Source organism: Macrobrachium rosenbergii, chromosome 6 (genome assembly GCF_040412425.1).
Source record: "Macrobrachium rosenbergii isolate ZJJX-2024 chromosome 6, ASM4041242v1, whole genome shotgun sequence".
NCBI classification, from domain to species: domain Eukaryota; kingdom Metazoa; phylum Arthropoda; class Malacostraca; order Decapoda; family Palaemonidae; genus Macrobrachium; species Macrobrachium rosenbergii.
Window position 1 is genome coordinate 31,132,310 of NC_089746.1, and position 19,685 is coordinate 31,151,994.

Genomic DNA, 19,685 nt, shown 5'->3' on the forward strand with positions numbered 1-19,685 from the left:
AATCTCTGATTCCTCTGAAATCCATTAGTCTTGGACGTAAGGTAAAATGCGTTCTTGCGTAGTATAATCTATTAATTCAAAATATAGCTCAAGTTCAGAATGTAGTGATTGTATTTAATTGTATTAGATTATTCGGTGCTATGATGGCTATCGGTGCCAAATTCTTGGCAGGCTTTAAAGTGAATAAATGACATTTGCTCCCCCTCCTTCTCCTCACAACCCTCGTCCTCCTCCTCCTCCTCCCAACCTTCCTCCTCCTCCTCCTCCCACTAAAAAGTTTACCTTTTCCGCCTTCGATCTCTACTCCGACGGATGGATGCTTTGTACTTTCGTTACGTTGTCCCGAAAGTTGAACACGGCATGAAACCCCCGTAGATTTTTCATGGAACTTTTCATGTCTTCAAATCATTCTTCATATTCATACCATTAAATATAACTCTATTCATGACCAAAGCATTTCTGAACCATAGTTCATATTTCAACAAATCTACTGTAGAATGCCCTTCACAGGTGCACAAGTACACAAGCTAGTTACATCGAACCTAACCATGATTTCGTAGTCCGTAAGCTTACATTTTTGTAGTTCATTTAAAAAAATCAACAGAATTAATGATATGTTACTTGGAAATTGTGCCAACTAACACCTGTAACAATGAGACAAGGAATTCAGACAGTGAATATGTGACACATCCAACTGCGCTGATTACAGCTTTCATAGAATAATTGGTTTTATGGGTCAATTCACTATGTAAAGTTTGAATTGGACAGTGGTAGTGAAAGTTAAGTTACAGCAGTCAAAGGCTAAACGTCGAGTAGAATGCATAATCACGAGGGAAAACGTTTGCTCCTTCACCCAAGACACGTGTGCACAAACACCATGGTGTAAATGTTATCATAACTGAGGCGCTGCATTTATTTTAGAGTTTAAGGTAAACCAGTAATAAAAACACACAATACTTTCAAGTTGGAAATAACTTACATAAGTTCCTGTCACGAGGAATTCTTCATTGACCTTGTTTTCTTAACATGCTCCTTAGAAATATTCCATTGGACTGAAAATTGGATGAAAAATATATTGAATGAAGTATATTTGTCTGGTAATGAACCAATCGGCAAATAAATGTCACCACCAGAAGTGGTGGATACTGCCTTAATCCATTCTATCATACACACACATACCCACACATATATAAGTTTATATAAATATATATATATATATATATATATATATATATATATATATATATATATATATATATATATATATATATATATATATATATATATATATATATATATAATATATATATATATATATATATATATATATATATATATATAAATTTTACATATATATAAGGCAGTACCCGCCATTTCTGGTGGTGACATTTATATAAAGCAGTTGCCACTTCTGAGTGGTTCATTACCAAACATATACAATATATTCATTCAAAATATTTTTCATCCAATTTTCAGTCCAATGGAATATTTCTAAGGAGCTTGTTAAGTAAACACAGTCAATGAAGAATTCCTCGTGACAGGAACTTATGCAAGTTATTTCCAGCTTGAAAGTATTGTGTGTTTTTATTACTGGTTTACCTTAAATTCTAAAATAAATGAAGCGCCTCGACTATGATAACATTCACACCATGGTGTTTGTGCACATGTGTCTTAGGTGAAGGATATATATATATATATATATATATATATATATATATATATATATATATATATATATATATATATATATATATATATATATCTATCATCATCATCCTCATCATCTCCAACGCCACGTGATGCACAGAGCCGCTGTGAAATTCCACCACTCATGTCTTTCCTGTGTTTTGTCTAGAGGCCGCCCCTAACGTTCAGTTATACCTGCACAGTCGGCCTGTGCAGGCAGACCTTCACCACTAACGATAGTCTTTTTCCTCAGTCCTCCATGGCGTCAACAGACGACGCTCTGGCTGTAATTGGCTTGATGAGAGCACACAAAAATTCATTAACTTCAAGTAAGACGTTCTGGGAAAAGTGGTTGAAAAACGAATTCAATGTTCCCAGGTGATTTTCTTAAAAGAGTTCAAATTTGGTCCCAAGGACTTTCATAATGTTTATTGAATACTTTATGAATGAAAGAAGAGTTCCGTGGCAAGATGATTGTGCTAATTAAGTTAGTAATTGTTTTTTTATTTCAAAGTTGACATATATACAGGCCTAATATTGTTTGTTTTTCTTTGTTTCATTAAAATGGTTAATACTAATTTGTTTTCATTTTAAGAATGACTTTCTTATGATGTTACAACGAGTGAACATCCATAGTTTACTATAGTTCCTTTGTTTCATTTGTGTGTTGATTAGTCTAATTTAATTTCAAAACTGGCTTACATGGGATGTGAGCAATGAATAAACATACTTTACATAGTCTAATATTGTTTTATTTTGTTTCATCAGAAAGTAAAATATTATTTTGTTCTCATTTTAAAAATTAATTACATATATGATGCATAATCATGAATAGACGCATTATAGGCCTATTCTTATTTTACATTGTTTCACCATAATGAATATTTATTCTCATTTAAAAACTGACTTGCATTTAGGGTTTATAACCACGAATAAACATACATAGCTTAATCAGTTACTATAGCCTCTGGATTTTACTTGCCTAAGCAAAGTCTCATTCATAAAGATTTCAATGAAATCTACAAGACATGCAGGAATGATGCTGTCATTTTCAGCCTTCATTATACACAATTATTTTTCGTGGAAAAATCGCAAAATTATAAATATATATTATCCTGACATCCGTATCAATCGTTAAAAAAAAACAATTAAATCCGATACATCATTCATTTAGGTATAACACTTTTAAATTTAATAAAACTCAACACACTGTTCTTGACTGGTAGATACTATCTGTCCGGGGACCAAAGGCGAACTGAGCCAAAAAAGTTGCCCTCCCTCATTAACGTTGAAGTGCGCCTGCGCAGGCCGTTTGGCCGGAGGCATATCGATTGAGATGAGCTATTTGCTCAGGTCGCCTGCGCAGGCGAGGAAAACTGTGCAGGTTGCTCAGTATTAACGTTCAGGTTTGCCTGCACAGGCCGACTGTGCAGGCATAACTGGACAGGTATAACTGAACGTTAGCGGCGGCCTTAACTGAAGTCGCCACTCATCTCCGGCTTCATTTCTTACAGTTCCCGTCCAAGAAGGATTGGTTCTGCCAACTCTTCTGATGCCTACAAGAGCCAAGGTTACACTATCACGTACTATTCTCTCATAGGTTGTGCGAAGGACATGTCCAAGCCATCTCCATCTCTCGTTCATCATTATCTTATCCACATACGGAACTTTCGTAATTTCCCATATGGTATCAATTCTCTCTCTCTCTCTATCATGTCATCTGACTCCTTACATTGTTCTTAAAGCTTTATATTAAAAGTCGACAAGATCTTTTAGACACAGTTTCATTTTCATATCATGGTATCGTACTAGATTCTTCTGTCATCTTCCTTTTGGATATAATTTTAGTCTTTTTGATTTCCCAATCTTATTCAGCCAGCCCGCAGTTTGATTTGTCTTCTTTACTGTTTCAATTAATTCCTTCTGGAGAGAACCTGTGCTGGATATCATTGTACTTAAATATTTGAAAAATTCAACCTCACTAATCTGTTTTTCCATCTTGAATCCCCACACGCATACTCTACGCTCGTTACTTCGGTTTTTCTGAGATATATTTTGAGTATCATCTCAGTAGATATATTATGCATTCTGTTAAGCTAACTTTATAAATCGCCTAATGCTTTAATGATTAAAACATCATCCTCTACGTTATCTGCAAACTTTCTACAGGAAGTCTAACCTAAGCCTTCTCTACTACCCACGGTCATTTTTTCGTTGCAAAATCTATAAGAAGACAAACAACAGGAGTGAAATAACCTTCCCTTGTAGCTCCCCACCGTGTACAGAGAATTCTCTTGATAAGCCCTGCTTTGTAACTACCTTCGTTCTCGGGTAATCTCAATTAGCTTTACATATTTAGTATGAATGACATAATGTAGGTCTGTAGACGCTGTCAGATGACTTTCCACAATCAAGAAAGCTATCAGAAGGAGACTTTTTGACTCCATATATAGCTGAACAATGTCCTGACTCAAATATTTATCTTCCCGACGCTTCCTTTGAAACCAGATTGTTCTTCTCAAAGCATTTTGTTGATTTCTCTCCCTATCCCAATGCGAAAAACAATTTTGAATACCTTCATTACAGTCGACATACGTGCAATGTTTCTTTAGTTACCACATTCAGTAAGGTCAACTTAATTTGGTACATTAGTTATGACATCCAATTCCCAATCATACGGATTTGTTTTCCAACTTCAAATCAGGTCTAGGTATATACGAGCTGTCATCTCAGTTTCAGCTATAATCATCTCTGCGTGATTCCATCATAACCTGACGTTCTCCTTTCAAGTTTCCTTATTATTGGTTCTGGGGATCTGAATTCATTCATAAGCACATCTGATATCTCATATATACATCTGATATATATATATATATATATATATATATATATATATATATGTATATATATACATATATATATACATACATATATATATATATATATATATATATATATATATATTAATATATATACGGTACATATATAAATGGAAACAGTTATAATCTATACAATCGAAGACATTAGCGTCAATGTAGTCAGTAGTCAATTGTTTCTCTTGTTTGCAGACTAAGTTCTTCATTGGAGGGTGGGTAGAGCTCTCGGCTAGCACGCTGTTGGCCCAGCGTTCGACTCTCCGAGCGGCCAATGAAGAATTAGAGAAATTTATTTCTGGTGATAGAAATTCATTTCTCGTCATAACGTGGTTCGGATTCCACAATAAGCTGTAGTTCCCGTTGCTAGGTAATCAGTTGGTTCTTAGCCACGTAAAATAAATCTAATCCTTCGGGCCAGCCCTAGGAGAGCTGTTAATCAGCTCAGTGGTCTGGTTAAACTAATATATACTTTTTTTTTTTTTTTTGCAGACCAAGAGACACTTTCTAAAAGCGTACTGAGGGACTTGCTTTGGTAAATGTGTGCTCTGGCTGAATAACCTAACTGGCCTACTTTATGCAGTAAGTAAAACAGATTTTATTTTGTTATTAACAGAACTGTTAGAATAAGGATTCGTAACGGAAGTAATAAGTACGTTGATTTTAATGAGTTGCTACATGATATTAATAGCACTACTCTTACTAGAAATGATTTAGTTGGATTTGTTAGAGGTAAGAAGAGTCTGGGATTAAACATAGCGAAGCTAGGAAATTAGTTGATTATGTTTCAACAATGCAGTTTGACTATAGCCAGCTTCATATTAAATTTATCTCCATCGCCATACATTGTTAGCGAACAGATGGGACCTCCAAATCCACGCCGGATCTGACGAAAAATTATCTCAAATTTGTTTCCTGGAAATTAATTGCTTGAATTCATCAGGACCAACAGACCTGAACATGTATGTTGCTGTACCGGAAGTACAGTCTTTTTCCCTGTCTTCTGCTTTATCTCTCTCTCTCTCTCTCTCTCTCTCTCTCTCTCTCTCCTCTCCATCCAGATTCGCACGCCCACACACGGATTATATATATATATATATATATATATATATATATATATATATATATATATATATATATATATATATGTGTGTGTGTGTGTGTGTGTGTGTGTGTGTGTGTTGTAAATTGAAGTCAGTTGCATTTTTTATGAGACTCTGTCTTCTTGTTCAGACTTTGAATCAGTCTATACTTCTTTATCTCCTCAGGTAAGCTTCTCAAGAAAAAAAAATATTTTTCATATTCATTTTCATGTCTTCTTATAGACAACGGACCGTTCCCCTGCCTATCGACGGCGTCTTCAGGACTAAATTACAAATTAACATAAACCCCTTTATTACAACAAGTAGAGTTAGGAACTAATCCTCAAATGTACAATATGACTTCTCTGCAGTGATAAATTTCTATTGGTCAGTGGGTCTTGTTCTCACGCCCTGTGCCACGGCAAGCAACAGGGGGCGTAAGTGAGGGCATGACTTCTACTTTCCACTAGGGTTGTACTGACACTCCTGTATATGCCATATCAATACTCTTCTTGTCATGTATCAACTTTCCACATTACACATGTGTTATGCGAAATTTATGGTTCTGTCGTGCCCCTATTTAACATTATTTATATATATATATATATATATATATATATATATATATATATATATATATATATATATATATATACACATATATTTGTGTGTGTGCATGTCTGTACATATATAAATATACATATATAATATGTACATATGTATAAATGTATATATATGTATATATGTGCATATATATATAGATATCAATATTTATATAAATATACTTATATATGTAATATATATACATTTATATATTTATATATATATATATAAAAATATAGTTATATAATATATATATATATATATATATATATATATATATATATATATATATATATATATATATATATATATACTCTGCATGTTAATTCAATTCTTACATTTTCTTTGAGTCGACAAAGTTGATTTGAAAACTTTCTATATTAAATTTGTCCCCATTCCCATACGTTGTTAACGAACAGATGGGACCTCCAAACCCGTGCCGGATCTAACGAAAAATTCTCTCATATTTATTTCCTGGAGATTAATTACTTAAATTCATCAGGACAAAGCAGCCCCTGAACATCTGCTTTCTCTCTCTCTCTCTCTCTCTCTCTCTCTCTCTCTCTCTCTCTCTCTCTAAAGCACACGTTCACACACGGACTTACATATATATATATATGTATGTATGTATGTATATGTATATATATATATATATATATATATATATATATATATATATATATATATATATACACACACAAATATATCTGTGTACTGTATATACTGTATATGTGTGTATATATATACCAAAAGTGTTTATTGTGGTCACTTTCTCTCACTCAATGCCAGTAAAGTATATTGTTTCATATTTTATATTTTACAACTGCTTAAGAATCTTAATTCTCAACTATTTGTTAACAAATGATTATAATCGTTAAGTGATGGGCTCCCACCTGAACAAAATGTAAAAATGCTTAGGAGATAAGTGGTTGCACTCACATTCCTCTTTCTTTCATGATCGAGTTGTTCTTGAGAGTATTTGCATGATCATGCTATTATCATTTCGGTGATATTTATGGTGCTAATATACAATGAGGACATACTTTTTGTCGTTCCCATACAAAAAACAGTGATTGGTGGGGTCTGTAACTCAGTTGAAGGCTTGTCTCCTGCGCAAAACTGCTTATTGAGTAGTTCAATTATGTCCAGAAAAACGTGGGTACGCTTGCAACAATATTAACGATAAAGTATAAAGAACGTATGTAAAGTTGCTTCACAGGTATCGCCTGTTTTAACGACCGCAGCCCAAACACTTGTTCATTTTGATTAAAATGTCATTGGACATATCTTGATCAAAGAATTGTATAATATAGACAGTTGTAAACGTACGTCAAGTTCCATCAACTCAAATAAAATAGGAAAAGAAAGTGTTCTTTTGTATTAACAATTTTTAGAAAACCAGAGAATTTCTTTCTCTCGCCCACAACTATAATTACAAGCTCCCTCTAGACTAAAATGAAAAGGAGAAATAGTAGTGGGCTGGAACAACACGAAGATTGAAAATCGCTTTTTAACATTCTCTCTCTCTCTCTCTCTCTCTCACTGTAAGTGTGTTTTACATACTTGTATTTATGTTTTCCTCCTAATGCAACCAGGGACGCTTTACTCTGAACGTCGCGAACTTTTTAATTGGCTACCGCTCATGTTGTCAGGGAACACGCAAGTTGAAAGTATTCCCGGGGACCCATGGCAAAGCGAACCGGCAAAAAAAAATAAAAAAAAGCCTCAGCTACATAATATTCATACGTTAACGACAAAGACTTGATTTCCTTATAGACATTTTCTACTAAAAATTTTTGTAAACTGAGTACTTCGTAAAGAAAAAGTCTGCTTGTTTAGTGCATTCCATTTCAAATTAGGATTAGTGGATGAAAAACGTTGTAGAGGCGGAAATGTCAAGTGTAAACTTTAGTATAATGATTAAGAGTACTGTAGTAACAATAACACCAGTAACAAGACTGTTCACAGACTACAAAGCTCAGCTAAGGGTGATCAATGGCCATTGCTTAAATAAATCCTTCCTTAAATTACCATAGTTAACCCAACCGTGGGCACCACGTCTTACCCGGGCGTGTGTTTAGTGTTGATGTAGGCCTGTCGGCTTTCGATCGCCGGAGCAGCTCTGAACGTTACTTGTCTCCTAGCGTTCAAAAGAGAGAGAGAGAGAGAGAGAACTAGCTCTTTCCCAAAAGTTACTTATCTCTCTTTAAATTTGATCACTAAAACTCTTGTAACAATCATCAATGAACATTTTCGCCATCATTAGTCCAACAGATAAAGAAACAAACTGACAAACTAAACCAAAGAATAAACTCACTGGTAGAAGTTAATCTGGTTTCTCACGATGTAAGAACTGAATTATTTTGCTTAGGGTAATTATGACAGTTAAAAGGAGATCCATTATTCGAAACTGACCATTGACCATACTGTATTATAAATCACTAAGAACACATCTTGGAATCATGTGGCCCTGTCACTTTCTTCATGAATTCTCTCGGTTTTCTCAAGAGAATATCCACTGTCCATTGAAATTTACACTACACCTACCCTTTATATTATGGTCACACTAACCGTAAACACCGTTGCGGAGTAGTGCCGTCAGTGCACCACACGGGGTGCACTGTATGCATTTCTAAAGGTTCTTTGCAGCGTGCCCTCGGCCCCTAGCTGCATCCCCCTTCATTCCTTTTACTGTTCCTCCAGTAATATTGTCTTTCTTCCATCTTGCTATCCACCCACTTATAACAGGTATTTCACAGTGTAACTGAGAGGTTTTCCTCCTGTTACACCTTCCAAGCCCTTCTACTCTCAATTTTCCCTTCAGTGTTGGATGACCTCATAGGTCCTAGTGCTTGGCCTTTGGCCTAAATTCTAACTTCCATTCCATAGTAATCGTAACAAATAGAACACTCATGATTTTATAACATAACCGATACTGAGATAATTCAGAAGCTTTGTTTTATTATCCAGTTTTGCTGATTACAATGAAACCATAAGAACGTAAGCAATGAGTCTTTTTTTTGTGAAATAGTTGTATTTCAAGTATGAAAGGATATCAAACATAGAAAATACTTTTTCTTGATTTGCTAAGATATTGCATTGTTACCTTATCTTGAAACAAAACAAAAAATAAATAAAACATTAAGAAAACAGACATTAAAAAATAGAAATATTAACATTAAAAACCTCTATAAAATGTTTCTGAGTAATTCATACTATTTTCAAGTAAAAGTAATTGAGTGTGATGAGTATATCTTAGGTGTAAAATGTCCTTATCTTTGTCAACGTCACGAAAGATATAAACGCGGACGTCAACGGCATTAACCCGGTATGTATCCACCTACGCGTCACCTCCGAGGTGCTAGTACTAAACATGGCGGAAGCTCATTGAGTTGGACGCCGTGTTTAGTACTAGCCGCTCGGGGATCAAAGATATCGTTTATTAATATATATAAATATATAGAAATGGATGTATATAATACTTGATCCCCGAAGGGCTAGTACTGAACACGGTGTCCCATTGCTGAGCTTCCGCCATGTTTAGTACTAGCACCTCGAAGGTGAGGCGTAGGTGGATACATACCGGGTTAATACTGACAACTATGTTGATATTGTGTGCTGGAACACTTTATTTCTCAGATTTAAACCATACAGATAGCCTTGGATACATTTGTGCGGTAGTTAACCTTGTCTTCCTCCGCTTCTATACGTACCTTTGTCTGTATGATGTAGATTTAATTCAACTTATACGTACTAATCCAGCTAAAATGTGCACATTATAAAATTTATTTTCGTAATGGATCCCGGGAATGTGTTTTAGAATGTACCCACCACTTCATATTTTGAAATGATTTTATAAACAACGATTGCACAGCATATTCATTCATTTATGTTCACTATATCTATTTACAAAAAACAGTTTTTGGTCGATTAAGTAATGCCAAATTCGTTGTATCTTCGACTTGCCTTAAAATTTGAATTGAAAAGCTGAATGGCATAACAAATGATCTTTCTGTTGCCGATGACCAGAAGAAGGACAGCTTTTAATGCACAAATGAAAGAGCAAACGAATGGGGCATCTCAGTGTCGTCTATTGAGTTCTGTTCCTCTTCACCCATTCGCTTATTTCCAGGCTACTTGAATGGCGCTTCTCTGTAGCCCATGAGGCGCCCACCCACTCCACCAACAACGTAAAGGAAACGCTGACGGAGGGCAGTGTCCGTTCCACTCTTTCATTCCTCTCATCTCTCACTTTCATTCGTCCAGACTTCTTAATTATTCAGACTCACTCTTCCTCTCTTCTCCCTTTCAGTTCCTCATTGGACGGGTGGGTATCGTTCTCAGCTACCAGTCTGCTGGTCCCACGTTCGATTCTCCGGCCGGTCAATGAAGAATTAGAGGAATTTCTTTCAGGTGATAGAAATTCATTTCTCATTATAATGTGGTTCGGATTCCACAATAAGGTGTAGGTCCTGTTTGCTAGGTAACCAGTTGGTTCTTAGCCACGTAAAATAAATCTAATCCTTCGGGCCAGCCCTAGGAGAGCTGCTAATCAGCTCAGTGGTCTGGTTAAACTAAGGTATACTTAACTTTTTTTCTTCTCCCTTTCGAAAATTTTACCCGTCATTCGCTCACCGTATTCCACGTGCAAAATATTATCAAACAAATGTTCAGCATGAGGTCATATTTCAAATCTAGTACTGATTACAGTCTCTTGTTACAAAAACAAATGTACCTACGTTAAATATCCAGTCTCCGTCCATCCAACTGTTTATAGACTAACTACCTGTATTTTTGACATTTCACGTTCGCTATAAGTTTCTTTCGTATGTTTATTTCTTCCTTCCTCTTTTATTCACTTTTCAGCTCTTGCCTGGGTGGTTTTTTTTTTTTCAAGTTTTCTGTTCGTTTGTTATCTGTCGTTTTCGTAAAAATGAAACAAATTTCTGGTATATGAGTGTCTTCTTATGTATTCAAAGTCTGTGCGTAATTTTCTACCCTTGAACATACATCATGCGATGTGAAAAGCTGGCAAAACAAAATTGTTAATTTAGAGACACGTGCCTTATTTCTTCAACCTGAGATGCTTGTCGGACCTTTCGCCCCTTCGATTAATATTTATACACACACACACACACACACACATATATAGATATATATATATATATATATATATATATATATATATATATATATATACTGTACATATATGTATGTGTGTATATATAATGTATATATATACACACACACACACACACACACACATATATATATATATATATATATATATATATATATATATATGTGTGTGTGTGTGTGTGTGTGTGTATGTTCAAGTTTCATCATTCTATGAGATGATGCGTTCTGCATATTATCGCCAAACGTTATTTTTAAAAGGATGTCACTGACCGCTGAAGATGCCCAGAATGTGAGCATTTGGCTTTGAGAAGAAACATGATGGAATGGTAAAGTTGGTCAAACCTTAATGGAAGCCGGAGAAAAATAATAGCATTCTTGGGGCATAGTGAACCTTTCGTTAATGAAGCATTATTCGCCTGAGAAAGCACGAAGAATTTCAGAGGAGCGCAAAGAGGATTTCAGCGAAAACCGGCATTTTCTAGTTGAGATCGCGATCTTCTTGACTTTTTTCTCTTCCAAAATATCGGGCAGAGGCATTCAGTAACAGAGAGCAACGATTTTGAAAATTCCTATGAAAACTGAAACTTATGAGGGAATGTAAACTGCACAAACTTTACCAACATGCATTGCTTGCGAAATTCCTAAGCGTAGACCAATTAGGATAGTTAGATGTAACTAACTTTCAGAATATTTTGTCAATGTGCAAAGGAAATCTGTTATATATATATATATATATATATATATATATATATATATATATATATATATATATATATATATATATATATATATATATATATATATATATATATATATATATATATATATATATATATATATATATATATATATATTGTATATATATTATATATATATATATATATATATATATATATATTATATATACCTATATACATACATATATATATATATATATATATATATATATATATATATATATATATATATATATATACATATTTATGCTTTTATTTTTTTTTATGAATAGCGTGGTGTGTACCGCATTCATTTCTTTTACCTTATAGGTAGAAAACCTTCTATCACGTTTTTAAGTTTCGGAATCTCGAACATATATTTAAAAAAGAGATGCCATAGAGCAAAGAGGGTGTTGGAAACGCAGGGGTTCCATTAACATCAAGGAAGGCGCATTCTTGATGTCCAGTACATTACTTGGACAAATATGTCAGTGTCATCACTGAAGATGGAATGATCTTAGTACCACCTGTTGCAGCCGTCATTGTGTTGTTGCAGGTAGTAATGTCTGCCTCAGCATGGGTGACTGTGTAGTCCTGCTCACTGACAAGGCCGATATCGTCAGAAGAGTATAGCCACACAGGGCATTGTTCAGTAAGGTTTTGCTTGTGGCACTGCGAAGAATGGCTTCATGACATGGATTGGGGATGTTTGTGGCAAGTCAAATTTCTTTAGTTCTTGATCTTCTCGTCTGTTCATGATCCTTTAGATTGGAAAATTCATTGTCATACCTTTCAAACAGAACAAATTTCTTAGAACAAGAGGGTATCGGGCAAGCTGAGTGCCAAAACTTTCTGCAAGATCCTAGCCACTGGCCATACAATGTGGAACAACAGCTGTTTAGTGTCAACCAGGACAATGTCTGGAGTAGGTGGATTTATTTTAGAAACTTCGTGACTCTTGACAAGCGCAGGATTCACATGCTTCCTCAAGCACCCATACTCATCAGTAAGGGCTGGAGGGATTGGACTAAGCTTAAACTGTAAGCTGTCAGATACTTCCATGCTGCACTACTGACCCACAGCCAACAGCCGAGTGAATAGCAACTCAACATCTGTCAGCCTTTCCTTTCAGATTCACCGTCTTTTTCAGTACCTTCATTGACTGGATCTTCTTTTTTATTGCTTTTTGGAAGTCACTGCTTAAGGAAGCAGAAAATTCCATACTCTGCTTACCCCAGTAGACAGATTATCATGTACTTTAAATGTGCTGGGTGCCACATGACCATTCTTGATATTTCACAGACCTTGATGCTGCTCATCGTGCACACACTAGATAAGTTGTGCTTTTTGTCCTCATCATGTTCACCACAATGTTTCTCTTTCCCATCTTCATGGTCCATATCTTCCATAGTAATGTCAAGGTGTGTACATACATTGGAACTGTTGACCAATTCAGCCACTTACTAAGAGCTTGTAACTCCTCTTTAAACATCCAGCACCCTTCCTTCGTTTGGTTGTTTTGCGGTTACACCATCTGTGTATACCAATGTGTACACCCATCAAAAGCTCTGCTTTGTCATCATGGGGAAGGTTTTCCATTCATTGCAAAGAAAATATGGCAGCAACTCTCTGAGGCAGTACTACTAGAGGATGAAGTCACCATTCCGTTCTGTACACAAGAACAGGTGAGTCATTGGATTAGGTTTAAAGATACAGTCTAACCCCGCGCCTCCAGTTGGGCGTTATCTAGCTCTCTCCAAGTCGGTCAGTTCCTGGTATGTCTTGGCTTTGTTTCAGTAAATCTCTCCAGTAACATAGCAGTGATGAGACAGTATGCTGCAGAACACTGGCCCATTCTTTCCTATTTAAGACGTTAGTGATACCACCAAATGTTACAGGTATGAGAACTTCCACACTGCATGCGTTTATCAGAGTTCTTATACAGGCAAGGACACTTATCAGAATGTGCATCATACCAGGGTGAGGTACTTCCAGTGCTGATGGTCATTCCACTGGATGAGAGATGCAGCCATGTAAAGTCAACTGTTAAATGAATGGACTGCATCTCAAAAGCTTTGATAATACATTCAAAATACAACAAATCTTGTCAGATTAGCGTCAGGTGGTTAATCAGTCATTTGTCCAAACACCACCAGTTGCAGAATAAAAATTATTCAAAACATGTGAATTAACATTCAGCCCACCCAGACAACCAATTTGATACTTAATTTGATTCACCTTCACCATGTATCCAAAAATGGATTCAACCCTCCTGAAAACCCAGAAAAAGCACTATTGAAAATTGCTTATAATCCAAGATGGTGGCAGCTGTCAACTGGGAATCTAAGAAATGCCCAATGCTACTGAAATAGCAACCAGGCTATTTTGAATTCCCATCTATGTAGACATATTTCTGCAAAAAAACGACAGTAGGAGTGAAGTGTCTCAATTTACTTAATGATTGCAAATGTACAGTCTATTCTCTGTAAGGGTAAAGGCAGGACTTCAATTTTTATGCATACCTCACATAAGGTTTAGGAAAAGACAAGTGCTTGAAAAGAGATGTATTCTCTATAAAGTTGATACAAACACTGATTTGAAATTCAGCGGCATAACTGCCATGGGGGTGACTTATGAAGACGTCACTATACGAACAGAAAATGGACTTGATTATAAGGTAAACTAAACTAACGTAACATATAAACAAGGAGTTAACACTGCAAGGTCTCGATGCTACATAAAACTACTTAGAGCAGACTATCAGAGCTGAATTATTCTTTGTAGAATCTCATGCTCTTTTTAACAACTTGGACTTTATCTTTTAACAGTATCAGTATCTGAAAGGATATTTTGCAAATCTCGAGGAAACAGCAGTAACGACATTATTTCAGTTTGAATATTCAAGAAATTCCTTGGCTTTTCAGCACTACAGAAATATAGTCCTTTGTAGAACGGAGGAATGCAAACTATTCGAAATCGAATCAGGGGGCATTTAATGCTAGAAATAAACAAATTTCCGAAAGCTTACATCTAACAGGCGTACAGAGTGGTCAGAGTTGAAATCTGCTACGCAAAAAAATTAATAAATAAATAAAAAAAATAATAAATAAAATAAAATGAAATAACGAAGGAAACGAAAAAAAAACATAGAAGAATAACGCTAATGAAACATACCATACATAGCAAATTCGTTACTGACGGTATCCCCAAAAATCCCTTAAATGTCTGAAGTTGCAAAATTAGCTCATGACGCTTAACGAGCTTACTTGCTCCTGCTGTGTGAAAGATCGAGTGAAGAGAGAAACAGAAATAAATTAAGTTTAGGAAAAAGATTCTGTTAGAAAATACTTCCAATGATTGCAAGAAGATACAAACCGACATTCCACTAAAAGGCGTATAGTATTCTGATCGAAACTGGTATCAGAATTCTTTGTGAGATGGTCTAAGATTTTCAATTTTATCTCATTTAACAACGAGAAATTTTTACTCTCGAAAGAACTCAGTTTAGAATTAGTAGAGCAGAGATCAATACACCTTAATTACGTTTAAACTGATAAAAATAAAAAAATGATTTTCGGGGGTAAGTTAGGTTATAGATTAGCAAGAGTTCCGGTTCTTAGTATTTAATATCAAAGTCAGATATTAAGCGCTAAGTTGCGTCATTATCTTCCCAATAATATTTCTTCTATATATTGTTCCTTCTTTGGGTTGTCAAAATATCAAATTTAATTTTTTAGTCATTCGTGGTTTTGCATTTGTTAAGTTATATTTGAACGAAAACCTGCAGGAGGTTATTCATCAACTGTCAAACCATTTGATTTTCCTACGGCGTTGCAATTAAAAACTTAGACGAGTAAGTCATAAGGAAGGTCTGTGAACAGCCGTTTTAAAATATGGTGAAAACCATCATTAATTCTGGCAGCGACCGAAATCTGGGTGAAAGCCATTTGGGTAGCAGTTGGAAGTAATCAGAAACTAAAAATAGAGGATCTGAACCGTCACGTTTCTAATACAAATGAGAACTTTATAACTTTCTTTTCACCTATCAAAAAAGTCTAAATTTGGCTTCGTATTCATTTTTCCCTGAGATGTCTACACTCTACTGAGAAATATTTCCAGTCATCTAATCATGTTAGGAACTCTTCATACATAATTTTCAATGGAGAGTTTCTTTCTTTTCATCAAGAACATAATTATGACTAGTCTATTATGGCCGAACGGAATTGAATTGAACTGAAGCATTGGCATAATGAACGGCAGTTTTTCTCACTCGTCGGCAATCGTTTTATAATGGGCTCTTAACTGACATACATACACACACACACACACACACACACACACATATATATATATATATATATATATATATATATATATATATATATATATATATATATATATATTATATTATATATTCGAAAATTCATAATTTTATATACAACTAGAGCAAAAGAAACGACCTACAGTTGAAATATATCTAAAGAACAAGTTTCTGAGATATTAATTTGAAGGCTGTGGGGTTAACAGGGTTGTGGGAGCCGTGCAAAAGATGTTCCACTGAGGAGTGAAACGCTCTTCAGGGTTTATAACTTCTCAGAAAAGAAGAACAATAAAGCTGCAGCATTTTTTCTAGTAAAAAGGTAATTCACACACTGGTTATTTTTATGTCTTTATCGGAGCCTGTATCTTCAGAACTAGGTATAAACTATGTGCGTCTTCAACGAATGAACTTTTTGAATGTTGCAGTGTGTATATCGCAGAACAACGATGAAGCGGTGGCCGGTATAAAGTCACATGTAAAGAAAGTCACGGAAAAAACCACAATTTTGGCCAGGAAAAAAAGTCACATTAATTTACAGTCTTGTGTTTATGTTTTTACGGAACGGGCTTGTACTAAACACGCCGCAAAGGTGGATACATACCGGGTTAAAACCCCTGGGGGTCACTATCAAGGAAATATTAATGTGACTTTTTTCCTGTGAAGTGACTTTTTTCTGTGACTTTTTTTGCCTGGATTCGATGGAGCAGCGTGACGCACCTTTGACAACGAAAAAGGTCCTGTTACATGAGATTGCCGAATGGTAGGAATCTTTGTCGCAAGTCATTTCCATTTTATTAGCTGTTGATGATGTTCCTACTGTGTTCCAGTGAGATCCAGGGATATCAACGAACACCTCCCTCCACTGTTCTATCTCACTTAAGCAAGCTGTTACAACGTTATATTTAAATTAGATGTCTAGACTTCATTTCATTTCACGACTTAGTTTTTCTTACACGGATTCTTGTCACGCAAATAATGCATGAAAAGTATATCTTAACATTGTTTAATAATTGTGCAAAAGGAACTGGAAACGGATTCTCGTTTATAAGTGGCCAAAAATGTTACGGTTGAAATGATCAAGTAAAGCCAGTAGTTGATAGTACAATCTGAACTTTACAATAATCCCCTTACAGATATGTGTACAGTTTAAACTTTGAAACAAATTTGTATCATTTAAGTGTCCACAAAAATGACCAGGAATGCATATGACATACATAGTTGTAGATGCTTGGATCTCCACACGAAGAGAGAATGATCAAGAATCACAAATCTTTCAGTACAGCTTTTTTGCGTAAAGCAAAATCAAAGCTCTAAGGAGGTTGCTGTTTTAAGATATTCCATCGGCGTACTCCTGGTCCTTCGAAGACCGATGAAATAGCACATGACAAATGGTGGCAGCAAGGAATCAGTAAGAGCTGTTAAATGCTGTTTGGCAATTCGAACCATAACGACTGTGTTTGTCCTTAACAACTCAGAGGTGATGATACGGAGGGAAACTTACCGGTTAACAAGAGGTAGCAACAGCAGATTTAGGCAACGCGTGTATAACACATCAATATGGGGGTAGATCGTTCTGATATCGCCGGCCGCATTATTATTCCTCAACTGTATTATGGTTCGGCCAGACGAGTGGGCACCTAGGTTTTTCTTTTTATTGCCATGCCTCTAGGTTAGGTTGGGTTAGGTTAAGATATTTCAAAAATTTAACGTCCTTATTTTGGGCGTGGTAAACATATTAAGATTATTCTCAAGAAGATTCTATGGTTAGTTTTTAAGATATGGCGTCCCGCTTTTTTCAGGGAAGGTCCCGAACCCTAATACATTTGCATCCAGGCCCATCCATGCCGTTAATGAGCTGTGATCATATTAGATGAGGGGGAGCCCCACCTATAGTTTTATCTTAGGGATTGTCCTTAAGTTGTCTTAACCAATGAGACACAGATCTACCTTAGGCCCTTCTTCTTGGTATGGGACGACCTGACCAATGGGATACGTGCTCTACCTTAGGCCCTCCTTCAGAGATCTTCACGAAAGTCTAGATGGAGGAAATTTGCAAAGAAGCAAGTTGGTCAGAGCAAGAGCTAGCCGAGGCAGCAGTTAGAGAGAAATGGGTCTTAGCTGCACCTGATGGACTGATCGGTGGCGAGTTCAGCAATACAAATGAGGAAGTCTAAGGGAAAAACCCCCCAAGTTCGGAAGAGATACCCTTGAACCTCGCGGTTCTTTTTCATGAAATGCAGTGTGTTCCCGATGCCTACTCTTTCCTCTGTATGCCCACTCATCCCGGTGATATCTCTGGATGTCGAAAAACTACAGTTTGCCAAAGTGCCAAAATACTGCTGGGAGCTGTACAAGCCTCAAGTTGAGTTTATCAATCTGGCATAACTGGGGCAAGGCAGGAGAATAAGGGTTGAACATGTGATGAACAGGTTCAGAATGAGGGAAGAAAAATTGTACACTGAATTTTAAAATATAAAGAGAAATAAAACCAGAATTCGAGACATATCTCGAATTTATAAAAATGATTATCAAATTAACCGTTTCTGATTACAGTAAGCATTACAGTAAATTAATACAAAAGTTAATATAAAGGTTCTCCTTTGCAATAACTGAGTTGGCAATAGATTGCAACAATCAGAAACATCCTCGAGAGGAGTCTGAAATGAAACTTCAACACAGACATCACATTCCCTAGCGTAATGAACTCTTCACTTACCTTACATCGATGCGACAACAATATATTTGAAAAATTAATCTAGAGAGAGAGAGAACCAGCCAAGAAATGAGGTAAGAAACTGAAAGCGTCATTAACTCACGTGATGGGTTCTTCGTGTATTTGACAGTGATTTTGAAGCCATTCCCTCGCGTTGGGATACGATACTGAATTAGTGCCGCGTTCCCAGTCGACATGAACTCTTTCTTCTTGAGCTTCCCACAGAATTCGTGAAATCTGCCCTCAAGGGGCGCATCCATCTCGCTGGGAAATACCTCCCCACCCAACTCCCAGCCATCCACAAACTGTTAAAAAGAAAGGAGGAAACAAAGAATTTCATTAATGTATGGAGAACAAAGAATACAAAATCATATACAAAGAATAAATAAACTTGTGAGAGAGCTTAGTGATATACCTTCATCTACTAATCTTTTTCTTTACGAAATAAAGTGCCAAAAATTATAGTTGTCTGGTATGTGGAAAAAATAAAATTCACATAATTTTTCAAGAGGATTTGTGAGATCTTTCACATGAAATACTGTTAACGTGCAG

The 19,685-nt window shown here is 35.8% G+C and overlaps 1 protein-coding gene across 1 annotated transcript in view; it reads right to left on the reverse strand.

Annotated features, from left to right (window-relative positions):
* Positions 1-19,685, reverse strand: part of LOC136839818 (corticotropin-releasing factor-binding protein) — a 256,714-nt gene that overhangs the window by 23,774 nt on the left and 213,255 nt on the right. Inside the window, exon 4 of the mRNA XM_067106147.1 lies at positions 19,237-19,438. Within this exon, the coding sequence (XP_066962248.1) occupies positions 19,237-19,438 (202 nt within the window). The remainder of the gene's footprint in view (positions 1-19,236; positions 19,439-19,685) is intronic.